The 18,535-nt window shown below is 36.3% G+C and overlaps 2 protein-coding genes across 2 annotated transcripts; both read right to left on the bottom strand.

The window, feature by feature from the left end:
• Window positions 1-1,087: 1,087 nt before the first annotated feature.
• Window positions 1,088-4,641, bottom strand: LOC140149579 (cytochrome P450 2U1-like). The gene is made up of 3 exons (XM_072171656.1): window positions 4,549-4,641; window positions 1,822-2,788; window positions 1,088-1,435 (listed from the first exon to the last, which is right to left on the bottom strand). The coding sequence occupies exons 1-3, from the start codon at window positions 4,639-4,641 to the stop codon at window positions 1,257-1,259; spliced, it is 1,239 nt and encodes a 412-aa protein (XP_072027757.1). The 3' UTR covers window positions 1,088-1,256.
• Window positions 4,642-6,422: 1,781 nt separating this feature from the next.
• LOC140151258 (cytochrome P450 2U1-like) lies at window positions 6,423-18,317 on the bottom strand. The gene is made up of 3 exons (XM_072173531.1): window positions 18,053-18,317; window positions 9,235-10,209; window positions 6,423-8,699 (listed from the first exon to the last, which is right to left on the bottom strand). The coding sequence occupies exons 1-3, from the start codon at window positions 18,159-18,161 to the stop codon at window positions 8,521-8,523; spliced, it is 1,263 nt and encodes a 420-aa protein (XP_072029632.1). The 5' UTR covers window positions 18,162-18,317; the 3' UTR covers window positions 6,423-8,520.
• Between the last annotated feature and the right edge of the window lie 218 nt (window positions 18,318-18,535).

Raw genomic sequence — 18,535 nt, 5'->3', positions numbered from 1 at the left:
AAATAAAGAAATACATAAGGGCGAAATAAATAAGCAAACATGATACCCATGCACCCATGATATTGTTAGACATGATACGAGGAGTATGAAAAAAATTATGAGAGCACCTCCCCCATTAAAGAATTAGTCAAAAATAAAACAAAGTGAATTCTTAAACACTTGAGAATGTTCCTGCAATCTTATTGGTTCTTACCCGTGTGGTATGACACGATATCACACGGGTCAGCGCGTGTGCATCAACGCGATACTCGTACTCGCTATTTAAACCAATCGGAGGCGCATATCAACAACGGAACTGACCGATAAAGCCCTAGGTAGTTCCTTGTAAAATGTAGGATTTAATTTGTTTAAAATGTGTAATATTTATGATATTTTTACAAGTTGAATTGAAGTGTTTAAGAATGAGAATAAATGTATTGTTTTTAGCCGCTGTCGTGCATATATCGTCTCATAGAACACGGTCGACATCATTAGTACGGTGGCACACAGATCAAAGGATAGTACGACCGCCTCGCCTTTTTACTTAAAATAATGATGTCGCTCGTGTTATATGAGACGATAGATGCACTCCAGTGGCTAAAAGCAATACCTTTATTCTCTAAGTCATAAATATGTGAAAATGTGCATGATATAGCTAAAAATATAGAAATAATTAAGCGAAATAAATACAGCATGGGCTATCTTGTCAAGAATGATAATGAGCGCAGTGATATGTAATGTTTTTATAAATTAATCAGTACTAGATGAATGACCGGTATAAAAGTGTACAGGGGCGAGCTGGTTGTCAGTGCCACGGCGAAACACTTCCTGTTTCCATCGGGATATGCACTCGGCCGTTGTTTCGAGATGCCTGACCAGAATGCAATTCACGCGTACCAGTGTATTGGTTTGCTAATTATTCACATTTACGCTGAAATTGTTCCCGTTTTCTCACATAGATGCATAAAGGGGACGATATTTTATGTATAGTTTGAAGAGAATCCATATCCTAAACCGATAGGGTTAACCCTTTTAAGTGTGGGAAAAAATTACAATAACATTTTAAAACATTTTACAAATATTTTTGTAGTGTGTTTTCATGCAAAACGTTTTATAACGTTTTCATGACCTTTATCATGATTGGGTCTCTAATTAATGAGAAACAAGTGATTCAAAGTTTTAAAAAGAACAATTAAATCCATAGCATTTCCAGGCTGATGAGCCGCTGAAGTAGAAAGGTTTCAGGCTTGACCATTCCAAAGAATACTTTGACCAATCTATCGCTGATAAACACAAATCTGGAAGTCATTGGGCTCTAAAGTAACACCATCCGTAGGGCTAAAGTCTGGCACGGTGTTGTCATATGGTAGAGAGATTTTGAAACGTTGAAGCAGACTTGCAAATATGAGGAACAACTCGGATCTAGCTATCTTCTCACCTGCACAAATTCGACGACCTGCATAAGGACAGAAGGTACATGACATACTAGTTGTAAATAAATGAATACTTGTAATTATGGTAATCGTATCTCTAAACAATACATAACATTTGAAAGCATCTTCTGTAAGGTTATAATAATGGGACGGATACTTGCCCTTTCTACGAGGTTAATGATCATTATCGCGTAACTCTGAACAAGTGTGAAAAAATATATAATTGAAACCATATGTATAGGGTGCCACAACATCACGCTATGGGTTTAGTGGCATCTTCATCCGTGCTCCTACTTTGGTCATATTTTGAAATGTTCCTCAGTATTTTTTATACAATTTATATTATTTGTAAAGTTTGTAATTGAATGGATGAAATAATATGAAACTGAAACTCTTTGCTTCGTCTTACCGACAGAGAAAGACATGATTTTCTCCTGTCCACAAATCACAGTAGATCCCGACTGCTCTTTCAAAAATCGTTCAGGTCTAAACTGCTCCGGATGATCCCAAACTTGATGGTCATGATGCATAGCCCATATATTAGCAATAACAATCGCATTGGCAGGAATTATGTAACCATTGATGCTTGTTTCTTCTGGGTTGGTATGAGGGGCAGTGAGTGGAGCAACTGGTCTGATACGCTGTACTTCTAACATTGTTGCTTGAAGATACAGTAAATTAGGAGCATCTGAAGCGGTCACCATTTTGTTCTGTCCGACTTCAGAATCGATCTCTTTGTGGATACGTTGTTGAATGTCTGGATAGGCAGCCATATATAGCAGACTCCAAGCTAAAGTATTGGCAGATGTCTCCATTCCTGCTACGAATAGATTGACTACGTTCGCGACAAGGTTCTCATCTGTGAAATATCGCGTTGTTCCTTTAATACGTTCTTGGTTCATTTCCAAAATATACGCATCTATAAAATCTCCAACTTTCTTATCCCCAGTACTTGCAAGTTTTTCCTTGTGATCTTCAATGATGTTCGAAACTATTTGATAAAGCTCCACCCCAAGTACACGTCTCTTTTCTGTGGCATTTGGTACTAAATATTTCAATAAAGGTATGTTGGCAAGAAGTCCCCCAGACACATTAAGTCTTAAGATTTCCTTTATTAAATCATGAATTCGATTAAATTCAATATCGCTGTAGTTGTATCGCCTACCAAGGAGTAAACCACAAGTAACATTTGCAGTACCGTTGGCTAAAATGCGTTTTGGATTGAATGGCTGTTCCGAACATTTCTTAAATTCGTCTGCAACTGCGGTGGCTTCATCAGATATGCGATTTTCAAAACTGGATTGTCCAACACCAAATCCTCTAAAACACTTAAAAGAACTTCCGTTGCTCCTTCCAGGCGGGTCCAGATCCGAAAACTATGTCTGTAACAATAGAAAAGAGAGGAACACGGTTTTTAACATCTAAAAACTTGCGCTTACCTTCCCAACAATTCATCTCATTACTGTTTCTAATCTCTCAAAACCCATCTGTTTACGATGGCATATATATGAAATGCTTGTTAACCAAGTAGTAGTTTCATATCAGTAGAACATATCAGACACACTAGATTGTACTCTGAATACGAGTAACGTGGATATCAAATAATATTTGTGTTTCAAGTTCACGATATAATACAAATTGTATGGTAAATTATAAAAAAATTACATTTTTGACATTTAGCAGTCCTTGAAATAAACTTATTAAATACAATGATATCCAGCAAAAACAAATGTCAGGTTGTATAAAGGTCATGAAAAACGTTTTGTATGAAAACACAGTGCAAGAATATTTTTAAAATGTTTTCAAAATATTTTTCTAAACTACTTTTTGCAAACATTTTTTGCAAAATATTTTGTCAACACTTTAATAACATTATGTTAAAATATTTGCAGTAGGTTATCAAAAAATGTTAATGTTATATATTTCGTTGGGTTCATGAAGAAACACACTTGAAGTCATTTTGTACAATCTACTATATGTTTTATTCTACTAAGCTACAAGCATTGCATTCAGCTAGAAAGTCAGGTTCAGAGTGAGAGTTGACACCTAAGCAGTTTTGCCCTATACTGTATTTGTGCATAGCTAGCATAAAGTTCATAACTAGGACTAGGTCAATGTCCAAACTAGGTCAAGTTCTCAGTCATGCTACTAATGGATTTAACACACTTGTTTGTTTCTAAGATGAAGGTCTTTAGCATAAGTTATTACAGTTATGAAAACATTTTAAACCCATTATATACTCTTTGCAAATGATTTCAAAAACGTTTTGTGTTTGCTGGGTATGCACTTCAAGCATGAGCTGTATAGGCATTCTTGAATTGTTTATGTGTGAATTTGGTTGATTTGTTTTACTCTTTCTGATGTTACAATTAATTTATAATTGAAAGATATCCTATATTATTGTGTAATAATATTCCACCGTAAATAATTGGGAGTTTTTAATAGTAAGATCCTTTCCGAATTGTCACCACTTTCCCGATTCAAGTGATGACGTTTGTCAAATGCTAACACTATTATACACTTGGTAAACGCCATATACATTTTATATGATATCATGACTATTTTTGACGGCACAGATATTCATGATCCAAGAATTAATCATCATTAATATTTATTTCCGCATAATTAATAAGAGACCAAGCACTAATTACGCATTCAAAATCAGCAAGAATGATACATAGAAGTGTATTGATTGGTCCGTAATGTGGATCTGAATATTTAGTAGTTGAAGCCATATGTCTTTCTCTTCTTATTGTGCATAATGCAAGATAAAAATGATTTATATTGAAATTCCACATGTGTCATTGTATGAGAACAGTGTATGTGTTTAGTTTTAATTTTGGACACGAAAATAAAAAAGAAACTAAAATATCTTTTCAGAGATGTCAGATGGGATGGGATGCCTGTAACAAAGGTGAATCTCATCTTTTTGTCCCGAACAACAAACCATTATGTCAATTTAAAATAATACATCCATGCAATAACTTGTGAGGGCTGGTTTGAAAGCAATATATTATATGATGTCATGAACTTGTGGACAATTTAGGCCTCTAGACAAAAGGCCTGTAAGAGTGACACTCAAATGATATTAATACGACCATTTAGCATATACCTCCCCTGTATTTTACTCACCTACACTCTTTGTCACGGTATCTCTAGCAGGTCTATCAACAACATCAGATCCTTGGAATACATCTCTGGTAATTGATTGGTCTGACAATACCACCATAAGCTTACTTCCAAGTCTTATACTGCACACTTTACCATAGCGTATGGCTAATTCTTGTAAGAATTCATGTATCAGACGACCTTTTAATTTCCCAATGATATATATCGGAAGTGCACCAATAACTGGCCAATTCCATGGGCCGGTGGACTATTTGGAGATCTTCTATACATCCATGTCAGATATAAGAAGACCATCAGCAAACTTATAATAACTGTAGGTACCAAAGTGTTGTTGCTCAGCATACTTTCGAACAAAAACGTCGCCATTTTAGCACAGTTCTGTTGAATACACACAGATCAAAACCCGTGATCTAAAAACAGAGTCATGGTCACTGTAAAGGTCAGTGGTCACGGTGCATGTACGGCTATTGAGTTCATAACAAGAAATGTCTTTAAAAATATCAGATGAATCTATATGATTTAGATGCCAAATAATCAAAACCATAGGTTGACCTGAGACTTTTCTTGTTTTAACGCACTGAACCGTAAACGCCTTAAAATGGCAGTGCGCCCTCGAAGCAGTCATGGTCACTGTAGAGGTCAGTGGTCAAGGTGCATGTTTGTTTGTTTGTTTGTTTGTTTGTTTGTTTGTTTGTTTGTTTGTTTGTTAATAAACGGTCGCTCCGTGTGGATGTATGGCTATTGAGTTCATAACAAGAAATGTCTTTAAAAAAGATCACGTGGATGATATTGGCTAGGAGGATAATGGTAGACAAATATTGAATGTTTATAAGTTCAATGGTAAGAATATTTTCATGAGGTGAAGTAAAGTTTTTCAGGGCTTCCCCTTTACTGAACTAAAAAAAATTAACCCCCTCCTTTTTTTTGACATGAAAATTATGGGTCAACCCCATAGAAAAGCATGTAAACTCAATTTTCCCAGGAAAATTTGTGGTCATTTTGCAGCCCCCCCTTAGGAGGGTCAAACCTTTTCAGAGTTTCTCCCCTTTCTGCATCAGCCCCCCTAACAAGTGTTTGTGAACGGTCCCAAACTCATATATAAATTCATTTTCTTCCATTTAATTTTATATAAACTGGCCTCAAAAAGAAACTTATTATTTGTACATGAACAAAAAACACAGGATAACTTCAATACTCTACTCTAAACACATGTCAGTAACCAAGCAGTTGTCCAACTGACACAACAGTAAAATGCACTGACACGGAACAGCTTCCGGGACCACATTCACAGGCGAATAATTGGAACCAACAAAAGAAATCTGTTGGATGTGAATTTTGGTCCAGGAAGGTGTTCCATGGTAGTGCATTTTGCTGTTGTGTCAGTTGGACAACTGCTTGGTTACTGACATGTGTTTAGAGTAGAGTATTGAAGTAATCCTGTGTGCAATTTTTGTTCATTTTATGGAGAGGATTTTAAGATATGACCTTGTGAAAAATTATTTTCTGTTATTAACTTACGTCCCACTGAAATCAAGCACATGAAAAACCCATGTATATTTTATGGGTGACTATCACTTCACAACGTATCACGTATTATAACTTACTGGTATAATGGTATCAGTATTGACTACTAGTATGTGTGTAATGTGTGTAAATAAGGCGACGCCACCATCAGGAGGTGCGTCAATTGCTTTAGCTAAGAGGAATGTCTTTTCAAATCCGTCGTAAAATGGCTCCCCGGTTCTATTTTGAAGGCTCAAAAATGCAGAAATGAGAAAAATCCTAGAAATATCTAGAAACGCCTTTTTAATTTTTTATGCAAATAAGATGGCAATTTATTACATCCAACATGTAAAATAAGCAGGTACTTATTTCTTACAATTTGTTGTGAAGATAAAATGATAATAGCTTATTTGCTTTATGAGATACATAATTTTGACTATAGAAATGTTATATATCGCCACTTGAAAACAATGAAATACATATAAATATCACTGCTTGAAAAACAATAAAATACAGTAATAATACACTAGTAATAATAACAGTAATAATAGTAGCGGCACGTCTCTCAGTACTACGCCAACTCAGTGCTGAAGAAGTGATCTCGGATGAGACACGAAAATTCCACTCGAAAGTGAAATTTTACTATTGCTCGTGTGAATAAGTTTTAAATTGTTCTACATTATGTCTACATTATATCGCCCAAGATGGTTCACTTCAAATTGCAGTTTCTTGGGAACCGTAAGTGCGATTTTTGTGGAATACAAAGTATGTGAAAGAAAAAATTCTGCTCTTTTACCAGGAATGACAATTAAATAGGACCATAAATGGGTATTTTTGCTGCACTTCTTCAAAAGTGCTACTGACGGTCCTATGCATGACGACACTAAAAACTTATTTGGTATTACCACTAGAACAGAACAAAAAGTAGGTAAAATCAAATAAAGATGTCCGACCGATTTTGTCCTTTAATAATTCATTTACATGTAGGCATGTACTGTGTAGCCCTTTATAACAACAATTAGTGATTACGGCATGCAATTTCTAAAATCTAAAATTCCTAAGAAAGCTAAATATGTGTTTAGAATTTAAAACAATACTACCAATAGTAATACTCTTCATACCTAAAAATATTCAACTTTCCCGGTATAAATCATGTAGAATGTGCGATTTGCAGATAACCAAGCATTTGTACAAGTACCGAAGCAGGTCTATAAAGTAACACAACAAAGATTAATAATCAGCGAGAACAAAGGAATATGATATGAATATTCGCGTAAAACAGACAAGGTGATGATATGAAGATGATATGCAAGCCAGATTTTTAACAACACCACAGGAAAAGGGTGGAGTCAGATCAAGCAGTTCAAATACCTGGATAGTCGGACCGAGATAAGAGCAAGGACTGGCATAGAAAGGTGTCAGTAAGTTTTGCTTTATACCGATTGTAAAACCAAAACAAGAAAAGATTATTGTACAGTCAATTGTTTGGAGCTGGATCTGAGTCATGAAGAAGATGCGAACATACGTACTATAGCAGCTTTTGAAATGTGGGTGTGGAGTACTTAGAATGAAAAAAAAGTGAGTTAAAAAGCACCCAATTAATGAGAATGTGTTAAAATGCTACAGGAGAAGAGGGGTCAATAATAAACATCAGAAGCAGAAATCGTATTATAGTGGAAAGGAATTAAACCTCATGAACAAATTATTATTTCCAAGGCTGAATTTATATGAGGTGCCCCAAACTGGTTTTCTTTATAGTAAAACATAACTAAAAGTAAAATAGCTTCAATAGAAATCAAACTCAAATTTGGTACACTCATCGGAGTCCTTTCACCGGGTCAACCGGCGTCTTCCAGTGGATGTTAGAGCAAATTTGAGGAGCGTAGAAGTTTAAATTTGCTTTGGCTATTGAAGCTATTTTACTTATGTTATGTTGTGCTATCCTATATAAATAAAGGAAAAACAGTTTGGGGCATCCCATATAAATTCAGCCCTGGAATTAAGAAATCGTTATGAGGTGCAAAACACCCCTATAAAAAACCATTATCATAGCAGAAATGACCACAATTAATGTGGGGTACAATAGGCATATTTTGAGGTGCAAAATGAGATGCGATAGAGCTTAATTCCAGGTCTAGGTCCGCATTTTTACCTGACATGTCACTGCATGAAGAGATATTTTTTGCAACATAACTCCCTCACCGAATGACCCATTTAGAAAAAAACAATGTAAACAATGAGTGCCATCAGGATCAATATGGAAATCAAGTGGCAAAACTCTTTTATAAAATGTGGGATTCTCACTGATTGAACCCACTTGTGTTTTAGTATCATTCTCACTAAATAAAGCTTTTTTTCCCCGACATCAGTCTGTCACCGAATGAGTACCATCCCATCCCCGTTGAGTTTTATGATGTATGTTGCGACCAGGTTAGCAGTAGGTACACATTTTTCAGGTTTAACCATTCTGCATGTTCTATCGCTGATAAGCGCGAATCTGGAAGTCATGGGGCTCTGAAGTAACCCCATCATTGGTGCTAAAGTCTGGCACGGTATTGTCGTCTGGTAGAGTGATCCTGAAACGTTGGAGCAGACTTGCAAATATGAGGAATAACTCCAATCTAGCTATCTTCTCACCCGCACAAATTCGACGACCTGTAGGGACAAAAGGCAACGGGCATCGTTAGCTTAAGCCTAACTTACTATGTTCTTGCTTTCTTTTACCGTATCTTCTTTATTACTTTGTTTTTTAAGCTAAATTTTGTTCAGACTTAGCCACAAGATCCACTCACCTAAGACGGTGAATTTGGGGTCACAAGGCGCACAGGGGTCAACATAGGTTTTTGATGGTGCCTGAAAGACTACCCCGGGGTCACTCCCTGGTTGAAGGTATACGATGTGCCATGGTTAAATTTGCAAATTGGGATCCATATTGGGAGTCAAGGATATTTTGACAGTCCGATAGAGAGGCCAGCAACAATGCCGGATACTGCAGACTAGATAACTTAAAGTTAGCAACTTTTTTAAAGTGTTGAGTTTTGGTGGTTCACAGCATCTTGCGAATGGTAATGAGCTTTGGCAAAAATTGCATTGTTTGGTGTGAACTAACCCAAACAAACGGAGCTCATAATTGCAACTAAGAATTATGTTACTATTAAGGTAAATTATTAAACTCTCTGATTCGCCTTACCAATAGAGAAAGGCATGATTTTCTCCTGTCCACAAACCACAGTAGATCCCGACTGCTCTTTCAAAAATCGTTCAGGTCTAAACTGCTCCGGATGATCCCAAACTTGGCGGTCATGATGTATAGCCCATATGTTAGCAGTGACAACCGTCTTGGCAGGAATTGTGTAACCATTGATGGTTGTTTCCACTGGGTTGGTGTGAGGGGCAGAGAGTGGAGCAACTGGTCTGATACGCTGTACTTCCAACATTGTTGCTTGGAGATACGGTAAATTAGGAGCATCTGAAGCGGTCACCATTTTGTTCTGTCCAACTTCAGAATCGATCTCTTTGTGGATATGTTGTTGAATGCCTGGATAGGCAGCCATATATAGCAGACTCCAAGCTAAAGTATTGGCAGATGTTTCTGTTCCTGCTATGAAGAGATTGGCTACGTTCGCGACAAGGTTCTCATCTGTGAAATACCGCGTTGTTCCTTTAATACGTTCTTGGTTCATTTCCAAGATGTACGCATCTATACAATCTCCTGCTTCCTTATCGCCAGTAGTTCCAAGTCTTTTCTTGTGATCTTCAATGATGCTCGAAACTATTTGATGAAGCTCCATCTTACACAGACGTCTCTTTTCAGCGACATTTGGCATTAAATATTTCAATAATGGTATGTTAGTAATAAGTCCCCCGGCTAAATTAAGTCTTAAGGTTTCCTTTGTTAAATCATGAATTCGATTAAACTCAATATCGTTGTAGTTGTATCGTTTGCCAAGGAGAATACCGCAAATGATATTTGCAGTCCCGCGGGCTAAAATACGCTTTGGATTGAATGGTTGTTCTAAACACTTCTTAAATTCATCTGCAGCTGCGGCGGCTTCATCAGTTATGCGATTTTCAAAACTGGATTGTTCAACACCAAACCCTCTAAAAACACTTAAAAAGAACTTCCGTTGCTCCTTCCAGGCGGGTCCAGATCCAAAAACTATATCTGTGAGAATGGAAAAAAGGAAACATCGTTCTTTAGTTTCAGAAATTACAAAATGGTTGTATTACTAGGAATCTACATATTTCATGCTGCCAGGGTCATCCAAACATAGATCATAGATATCATGACCTTTTAAAGGGGCTGTAAGGCGTATCAGAGTGGTCATAGACGTTCAACTCGTATATATATTTTCATTGTATAGATTGGGGGTTAATGAAAAGGATTTTTTTAACAAAATATTACTTTTCCCTGTCAGATATGTCCTCTTTTAACAATGAACTCACTTCTCAACAAACATGTTCAACATCTACCATACTATGATTCCGCTACCGATCTTGCTAATCAGTTCTCCGCTTATTTTGTAAATAAGTTTGTGAATATGTGACCATCCAGCACAACTGAGCCCGGATGTTGCCAGTGCCACTATTGAGATATGCTCCATTGAACTTAACAATAAACAATAGGAAACAAAGGATTTATTGACTGTTTTATTGATTTTTCACTACTTAAATGTCAAGTACTATAGACATGATATACATCATTTTAAAGCTAATTTCAAGCAGAATATTTTGGTTGAATATCTAAAAAATGATGATTGGCGACTTTAAGGCTCAGTTGTGCTGGATGGTCACATATAAGAAAGAAACTAGACAGTCTCAATTATTATTCCTGAGCGCTTTGGTGACTCTTCTTGTGAAAATGTTCCACCACTTGTGAAGTGTTTAGGCCAAATACTGATGAAAAAGTCTTACAAATCATCATGTCATCACCAAGCAAAACCAGTAGTTTGGATCCAATTCCGACATGGTACCTCAAAGACAAGAACCTACCGCAAATTCTTTCAGTGATAACTGATATTGTAAATGTTTCTCTTTCTAGCAAATTCTTTCAGTGATAACTGATATTGTAAATGTTTCTCTTTCTACTGGACCTTTTTCAAAAGGAGCTCATTCTGTAATTATATATAAGGCCTCTCATTAAAAAGCCAACTCGTGATCAAAATATTCTCAAGAAGACCTGTTGCCAATAGAACTTTTCAATCAATCAATCAATCTTTATTTTTCATCAATCTCATACAAACATTATAGCATTATTATAATTATACAATTATTGTGTATTAACAAGTATTGATGAAGGTAGGTACATCACAAAGCCAAGGCCTGATAACGATGTACCACCTTTTCTCTCTCTGTGTCAGGTGGCGCTGTGTAGCGCTGCTGTGGTCTTCACAAGAGTACGCCATCTCACTCGATCCGATGCCAAGTGTGTTGCACCTTGCATTCCCTGGTTAGAAACCAGCTTCACGTCATTAGTCCAAGATGTTGGTGGACGTCCTCTTCCTCGTTTGCCTTCCATGGCCCCTTGCAAAATCTGTTTTTCTACACCTCCATGTTTCCTGACAATATGGCCAAAGTACTTCAGCTTTCTCTCCATTATGCCGCTTCTGATGGTTAGTCTTGTACCAATCTTGTCAAGGATCCAGGAATTTGTTCTCCTGTCTTTCCATGTCACTCGTAGAAGCCTCCTGTAACACCACATCTCAAAAGCATCTACTCTTTTCCTATCATTCTTGGTCATAGCCCAAGACTCGCATCCATAAGTGGCAATGGAAAACACAGTTGCACGAAGTAGGCGTACCTTGAGGTCAATGGATAGGCCTCTGCTTTTCCATATGCTTGACATGCCCTGCACAGTTGTCCTTGCAATAGCCAGTCTTCTCTTAATTTCAGTTGTGCTGTCACCACTGTTGTTAATCATTGAACCCAGATATTCAAATTGCTTCACCTCCTCAATCTGTTGTCCATCTATCACAAACTCATCACTTTTTCTCTCTCTGTCTACAACCATTATTTTTGTCTTCTTTGTGTTCAGGAGAAGGTGTTTTTCTTCACTGGCCTCTTTGATGCGCTTCAAAAGATCAATCAGCTCTACTCTGCTGCTACAAATAAGAGTGGTATCATCGGCGTACCTCAGGTTAGTAATTCTTGTACCGCCAAACTTCACTCCACCTTCAAACCCCTCCAAAGCTGTTCTCATTATGTCTTCAGAGTAGATGTTAAATAGGTTTGGTGATGGCACACAGCCCTGTCGTAAGCCTCTTCCAATCTTGAACCAATCTGTGTCTCCACTACTTGTTCTGACTGCGATTCTTGGTCTTCATATAAGCAGCTGATCAGATCCACAAGATGACTTGGAAAACCCATCTTTTCATAGTTTCCCACATCTGAGGGTGGCTAACACAGTCAAAAGCTTTACTGTAATCTATGAAGCACATGTAAAGAGGAAGTCTATGCTCTCTGCATTTCTCAATCACATTCCTGATATTGACAATTTGGTCCCTAGTACCCCTTCCTTCACGAAATCCTGCCTGCTCATCAGATATTTCCTGCTCCATTTTGTTCTTCATTCTCTTGATGATGATCTTCAGAAGCACTTTACTTGCATGACAAATCAGGCTGATGGTCCGGTGATTGGCACACTCTTTCAAATTTCCCTTCTTTGGCAGTGGAATAAATACTGCCCTGCACCAGTCTCTCGGCCATTTCTTCTTTTTTTTCCAGATGATACCACATAGACGCCACATTAGGTCTATCCCTTCTTTCCCAGTTGCCTTCCACAACTCAGAAGCTACATTATCAATGCCAGGTGACTTAGCATTTTTCATTTGTTCCATGGCAAGCTCAACTTCAGATCTCAATGGTGGAGGTTCTTCCTCACTCGTTTCACACTGTACATACACCTTGTCATCTTGTGCCACAAACAGCTGGGAACTATACTGAACCCATCGCCTTTTGATGTCTACACTTTCGGTAAGAGTGTTACCTTTCTCATCATTTAAGTTTTGAACCAGAGCACCTATAATCTTTTAACTAACAAATAATTATAATTTAATCAAAACAACTAATATACACATAAACATTAAAAAAAAAGATTTACAAAGAACCCATCTTAATTTACAATAATACCATTTTAAGCAAACGAATATTTGACCAGGGTGTCTTTGTACACGATTTTAGGTACTCTGGTTCAAAACTTATTTTTTCAAGATGGCGCCGGCAGCCACCATCTTGGATTTCTGGGTACAAATGAGGTCATAATGTCAAAGTAATGTCATATGCCATAATCCTTATGGTCGACTTATCCAAAAAAGTGTCTTTGTACACGATTTTAGGTCCTCTGGTTCAAAACTAAATTTTTCAAGATTGTGCCGGCCACCATCTTGAATTTCTGGGTGAAAATGATGCCGTAATGTCAAACTAATGTCAGAATCGGAATCCTTGTACTCGACATATCCGGAAAAGTGTCTTTGTGCATGATTATAGGTGCTCTGGTTCAAAACTTAAATTTTCAAAATGGTGGCGGCGGCCATTTTGGATTTTGGCCTCTAGCGAAAAATGCCGGGATTTTCGCGAGGGACATGTGGCTATTTTTTTTTCTAAATGGTCCATAGAAGTCGAATCAATCGTCAAACCTTACTAGCCAGAGAGTGGTCACTAAATTGAAGTTTTTGACCTAACTTGTCAAATGATCTTGGTAATAGGCCCTTATGATATTTGTACATAAATATACCAAGTTCTTTATTATATAGATGGCCTATATTAAGTAAATTGTACTTTTCGAACAATGGTTTGGTGTGGCAAAGATACGAACTATTAGTTACATATCTTGCTGATTGGTCTACCCATACCAAGTGGATATACCAGGTGAACTATTAGAGCCGATTATCTCGCAGTTTGGTTTGCCCATAGACCATTTAATTGTCTATGGTTTGCCACAGGGCTCTGTAGTTTTGGACCTGTCAGCTACACTGTATAGGCCTACACCTTTCCAGTTGGTGACATTGCTACTGTAATTATCATAATAATACAACTTGGTCAAAATTTTACTTTTTTTACCTTCAGCCCGTTTTGTAACTTTTTATCATAAATGTAAGCGTTATTTCAGGTTTTCTGAGTGGTATAAAGTGGCATCTCTGTGGTATAATTATGTTGGTATTCCCCAATGTGATTTTTACGATGCATATGCGTGAGATTTTGTGTGATTTTACTAACTCGTCATGACGTTTACTACCATTGCGTGACATACCTTGGCTTGAGAAAATGCCTGAATGTGTGACCTTGCCAACCCTGTGAATTTTATTGACATATTTCCCCAACTATAATTGAACATTAATGTTTATGTTGCCAATTCTTACATTAAAGTAAATAAATAAGCCCATGTGTTTTGCAGACCCAGGTAGAATCACAGTCAAAAGATGTAAAGAGTATCACAAAAAATAACTAATAAAATGTATTCTAACTTGAGCGGTTACCGCACTATAGCTGAACCATGGGCCAACAGCATTATATTGTGGTATACCTTTGTCATCCGGGGTCATACCTTCTTGGGATTATAAAATAATAATAATAATAATAATAATAATAATAATAATAATAATAATAATAATAATAATAATAATAATAATAATAATGATAATGATAACAATAATAATAATAATAATAATAATAATAATAAACGCTCAAAGACTTGAAATGGGCAATGTACGAAGGTCATTCAAAATGTTCTACCTCCATCATCACGTCTCTGCTGTACGTGCCAGTCAATGGAAATTTATCATGTTTATACTCTTAAATCTATGCTACAAAATAAAAGTTATTTGATGAAAATGCGATTTTTGGTTGTTAAGATATGTATGTAGGTTAAAGCGAATAAAAATTTTGTACATCGGAAACGCTTAAAACTGAAAGTTTAGTAAGCATCATATTGTAGCTTTGGATAATGGTCATACAAATGTTTTCCAGCTGTGGTTATACGGTTGTTTGATGTATATAGAATTGGCTTCATTATTAACTAAATGCAAACTATAGATGGCGCTATTTATCATAAATCATATTCTTTATTTGCAAGGGGTAGGTGATTAATACTGCCATTGCAACAGCTGGAATAGGTGAAACAAGCAACAAGGAAATTTTATAAACATATTTGATCAAACAATAAAAGGAATTATTTGTATTAAAAGCTTAAAACAGTAATTTCCATTAACTAAATAGCGCCACCAATTTGGTCATTAATAGATACATTTTATATATACGAAAAAGCTATAAAAATGCTATAAAAGTGAATAATTTTGTAAAAGAGGGGAAATTAAAGTTGAGAATGACTTAAAAGCTCGTATACATTAGCATGATATCACTTTAGCTGTTTAAGCCTAAAATTAGGTTGTACATGATGTTTTGTTTGAAAAACTAATAAATGATCCCATCAAACAACCGTGTAATTCCCCAACTGCTTACTGAGGATAAACATTTGGTCCTGTTTAAACTCCCTGACATGCCTTGAGACTTTAAAACAAAATGAAACATGTTTTATATGAGGAAAAACACCATCGAAGTGTTCAACAGACACACAAATGTTAGTGAAATTTGCCAGATTTCGACTAGACCACGTTTGTAATTATTCCTAATTTAAGAAATCGATGCATCGTGGTCATAAGATTTACAGTTTGTTAATAAACTTGTATATACTTGCAACATATAAAAACTGTGCATAGGACTTATTTGATTTTAACTTATGAACCAATTTATATGACTTAAACCAACAAGTGCTCGACCAATCAACAACCTATGGAAAAGGGTAAATACGAAGGCTAATCTAAACATGTATCGGTTTTGTTGTGCAAAAGACATGACACCCAGTAAACTGTACAACTGCATGAATTAGATATTGATTAAATTATTTGAACAAAAATAAAGCAATTTATCATTTTCAGATATAAATCTGTTATGATTTCCACATAGATGTTGGCAACCTTTGTAATAAAAATAAACCTTTCTTTTTAGACCGTTTGCGGCATGCCAAATCTGTATTCACTTTAACCAAAAATCACATTTCAATCTTGTAAGATTTAAAGATCCATCCATGGGATGGGTAATTTCAATATCCTGATACGTAAGATAACAGAGATATGATGATGGAGGTAGAAGGAATGAATGGATATCTAGACTTGCTCCAAGTCCTCAGGCTTTCTATAGACTGATGCATTTTTCTATCAATTTTAATTGTTCATTTTCTATTGGTATATATACCTATTTAAAACCATGGCCACATAACATACATAGAACATCTTTAATCTAATTACAAACTTGTCAAGGCCTTCTGCTAAAAACTGAAGGAATGTCCTCTTAGTGTGAGAATACCCTGTCTCTTGTATACAGTGTGCTTGATGCTATTGTAAGCAGCCAGCAGGGATTCCCAAGTTAGATCAGGGAAGTGACACCCTGGTCAGACCATGGTGATGGTCAAACACATGAACCCTCAGGCCCCTCTGTGGTCAAAACCAGCATGCTCAGTGCATGGATAGAATGACATCCAAGAATGACATGGAAATACTTCAGAAAAAACATTGCCAGAGCATGGTAGACACGGGAACGGGCTACTTTAAAAAAAATCATTTCTCTTCACCAGAGCTGCTTATCAACCGCGAAATTTTGTGTTTTTGCTATTATTTTATTATGAAGAACATAAAAAAAATACTTGTGTCACCTTTTCATGTAACCTTTAAGCAATATAGGCCTATATAAACCGTAGCATATATAGTCAATTGGGTAAGGTTTCATGGAGCAAAAGTAAATGGTAAAGTAATTTTTTTTAAAGGAAGAAAGAAGAGAAAAAGGCAGAAGCCTTGAATCAAGGCTAATGGATATCTAGATTAAAATGCTTAAATGCACTTGCAATGTACCAATAATTGTTGGAAAATGGGAGGAGCTTAAAATATAGCTCTTAAAAATGGTATGTACTCAGAAAGTTTGACTCTCCCCAAATGTTACAAACTTATTATACAAAATTATACAAAAACAACTGCGCGGATTTAGGTATTTCTCCCGGGGTATTTCTTTGTTTTTTATACAGCCCGTAACTTGACAATTGCATTTACCCAAGAATTGAAACCAATGCTAAATGATAAAGATTTGTATTCTTTCGCAAGGCTATCAAGCTGAAACTAATTAATATTTGCCTTCTTGGTATATGGATAATACTTAATGATCACTTGGCCACGGCATACACCCCAAGATGAAACCCGATGAAACCAATGTCAAATGGTAGAGATTATATTCTCTTGAAGGCCTATCAAGCTGAAACTAATTAAAATTAATATTTGCCTCTTATATGGTGTGTTACTTGTATTATACAATCTTTATGCATTTCTTTATTTGTTATGATGACAGTAACTCGCCGATTTAGTGGCGCACCATTAGATTTCCAGGGGGGGGGGCATGGGAGTTTTTTGAAAAAAAAAAACTTTGCCCACTAGTGAGAAAAAAAAAAAAAAAAAAAAAAACTAATAAAAAAAAAAAAAAACTTCGCCAACTAGTGAAACGAAAAAAAAAAATTTTGCCTCACTGATGAGTAAAAAAAAAATTTCCCCACCCAACTTTGTATAAAAATGTACATTAAAATTGAAAAAATAACTTCGCGGCCGAAGGCGGCGAAAAAAAAAAAAAAAATTTGGCCTGACCCAAACTCCCATGCCCCCCTGAGAATCTAATGGTGCGTCCCTTAAAGTTAAGGAGTCCCAAGCTGGAAATACCTTTATATGAAATGGCTTGCTGTAATGAACAAAATTGTAAGAATTTGCCCTTCGGAGATATTTAAGCTTAAAAAATTAAATGGGCTTGACGGCCATTTTTGCCAAACAGTACATTTTTACCCCATGACCAGCGCTTTAGTGAGTAAAAAATTGATATTTGAATTATATGGAAAATTCCGAATAAGATAAACCCTGTCAGAATTTTAGAACAAGACAGGTGATTTAATTCGATGCTAGTGGATGGACTATATTACTCACCTGTACACTGTTGTTCGAGATCTGTTACATCAACTCTAGCGGGTCTATCAACAACATCAGGTCCTTGGAATACGTCTCTGGTAATTGATTGGTCTGACAGAACTACCATAAGCTTACTTCCAAGTCTTACACTGCACACTTTACCATAGCGTATGGCTAATTCTTGTAAGAATTCATGTATCAGAAGACCTTTGAATTTCCCAATAATAAATATCGGAAGTGCACCAATAATTGGCCAATTCCATGGCCCGGGGGGAATATTTGGAAATCTGCTATACATCCATGTCAGATATAACAAAACCATCAGCAAACTTATAATTACTGTAGGTACCACAGTTTCGTTGTTCAGCACATTATTGAACAAAAACGTCGTCATTTTTAGCATGGTTCTGTGTTTGAATGTATATAGCCCGGATATGTGGTTGCTCTTTGCTTCATCTGCCACGAAGATATGAGACTGAATATACGGCAGTATAAATAGCG

The sequence above is a fragment of the Amphiura filiformis genome, chromosome 4 (assembly GCF_039555335.1).
Source record: "Amphiura filiformis chromosome 4, Afil_fr2py, whole genome shotgun sequence".
NCBI lineage: Eukaryota > Metazoa > Echinodermata > Ophiuroidea > Amphilepidida > Amphiuridae > Amphiura > Amphiura filiformis.
This window is presented reverse-complemented; position numbering and strand designations above follow the sequence as displayed.

Coding starts and splice junctions, on each gene's coding strand:
- LOC140149579 (XM_072171656.1), bottom strand. CDS start 4,641: ATGGTGGTATTGTCAGACCAATCAATTACCAGAGATGTATTCCAAGGA. Junction 2,789..4,548: donor GAGATACCGTGACAAAGAGT/GTAGGTGAGTAA, acceptor TTACAGACATAG/TTTTCGGATCTGGACCCGCC. Junction 1,436..1,821: donor AATCATGTCTTTCTCTGTCG/GTAAGACGAAGC, acceptor GTCCTTATGCAG/GTCGTCGAATTTGTGCAGGT.
- LOC140151258 (XM_072173531.1), bottom strand. CDS start 18,161: ATGGTAGTTCTGTCAGACCAATCAATTACCAGAGACGTATTCCAAGGA. Junction 10,210..18,052: donor TCTCGAACAACAGTGTACAG/GTGAGTAATATA, acceptor CCATTCTCACAG/ATATAGTTTTTGGATCTGGA. Junction 8,700..9,234: donor AATCATGCCTTTCTCTATTG/GTAAGGCGAATC, acceptor TTGTCCCTACAG/GTCGTCGAATTTGTGCGGGT.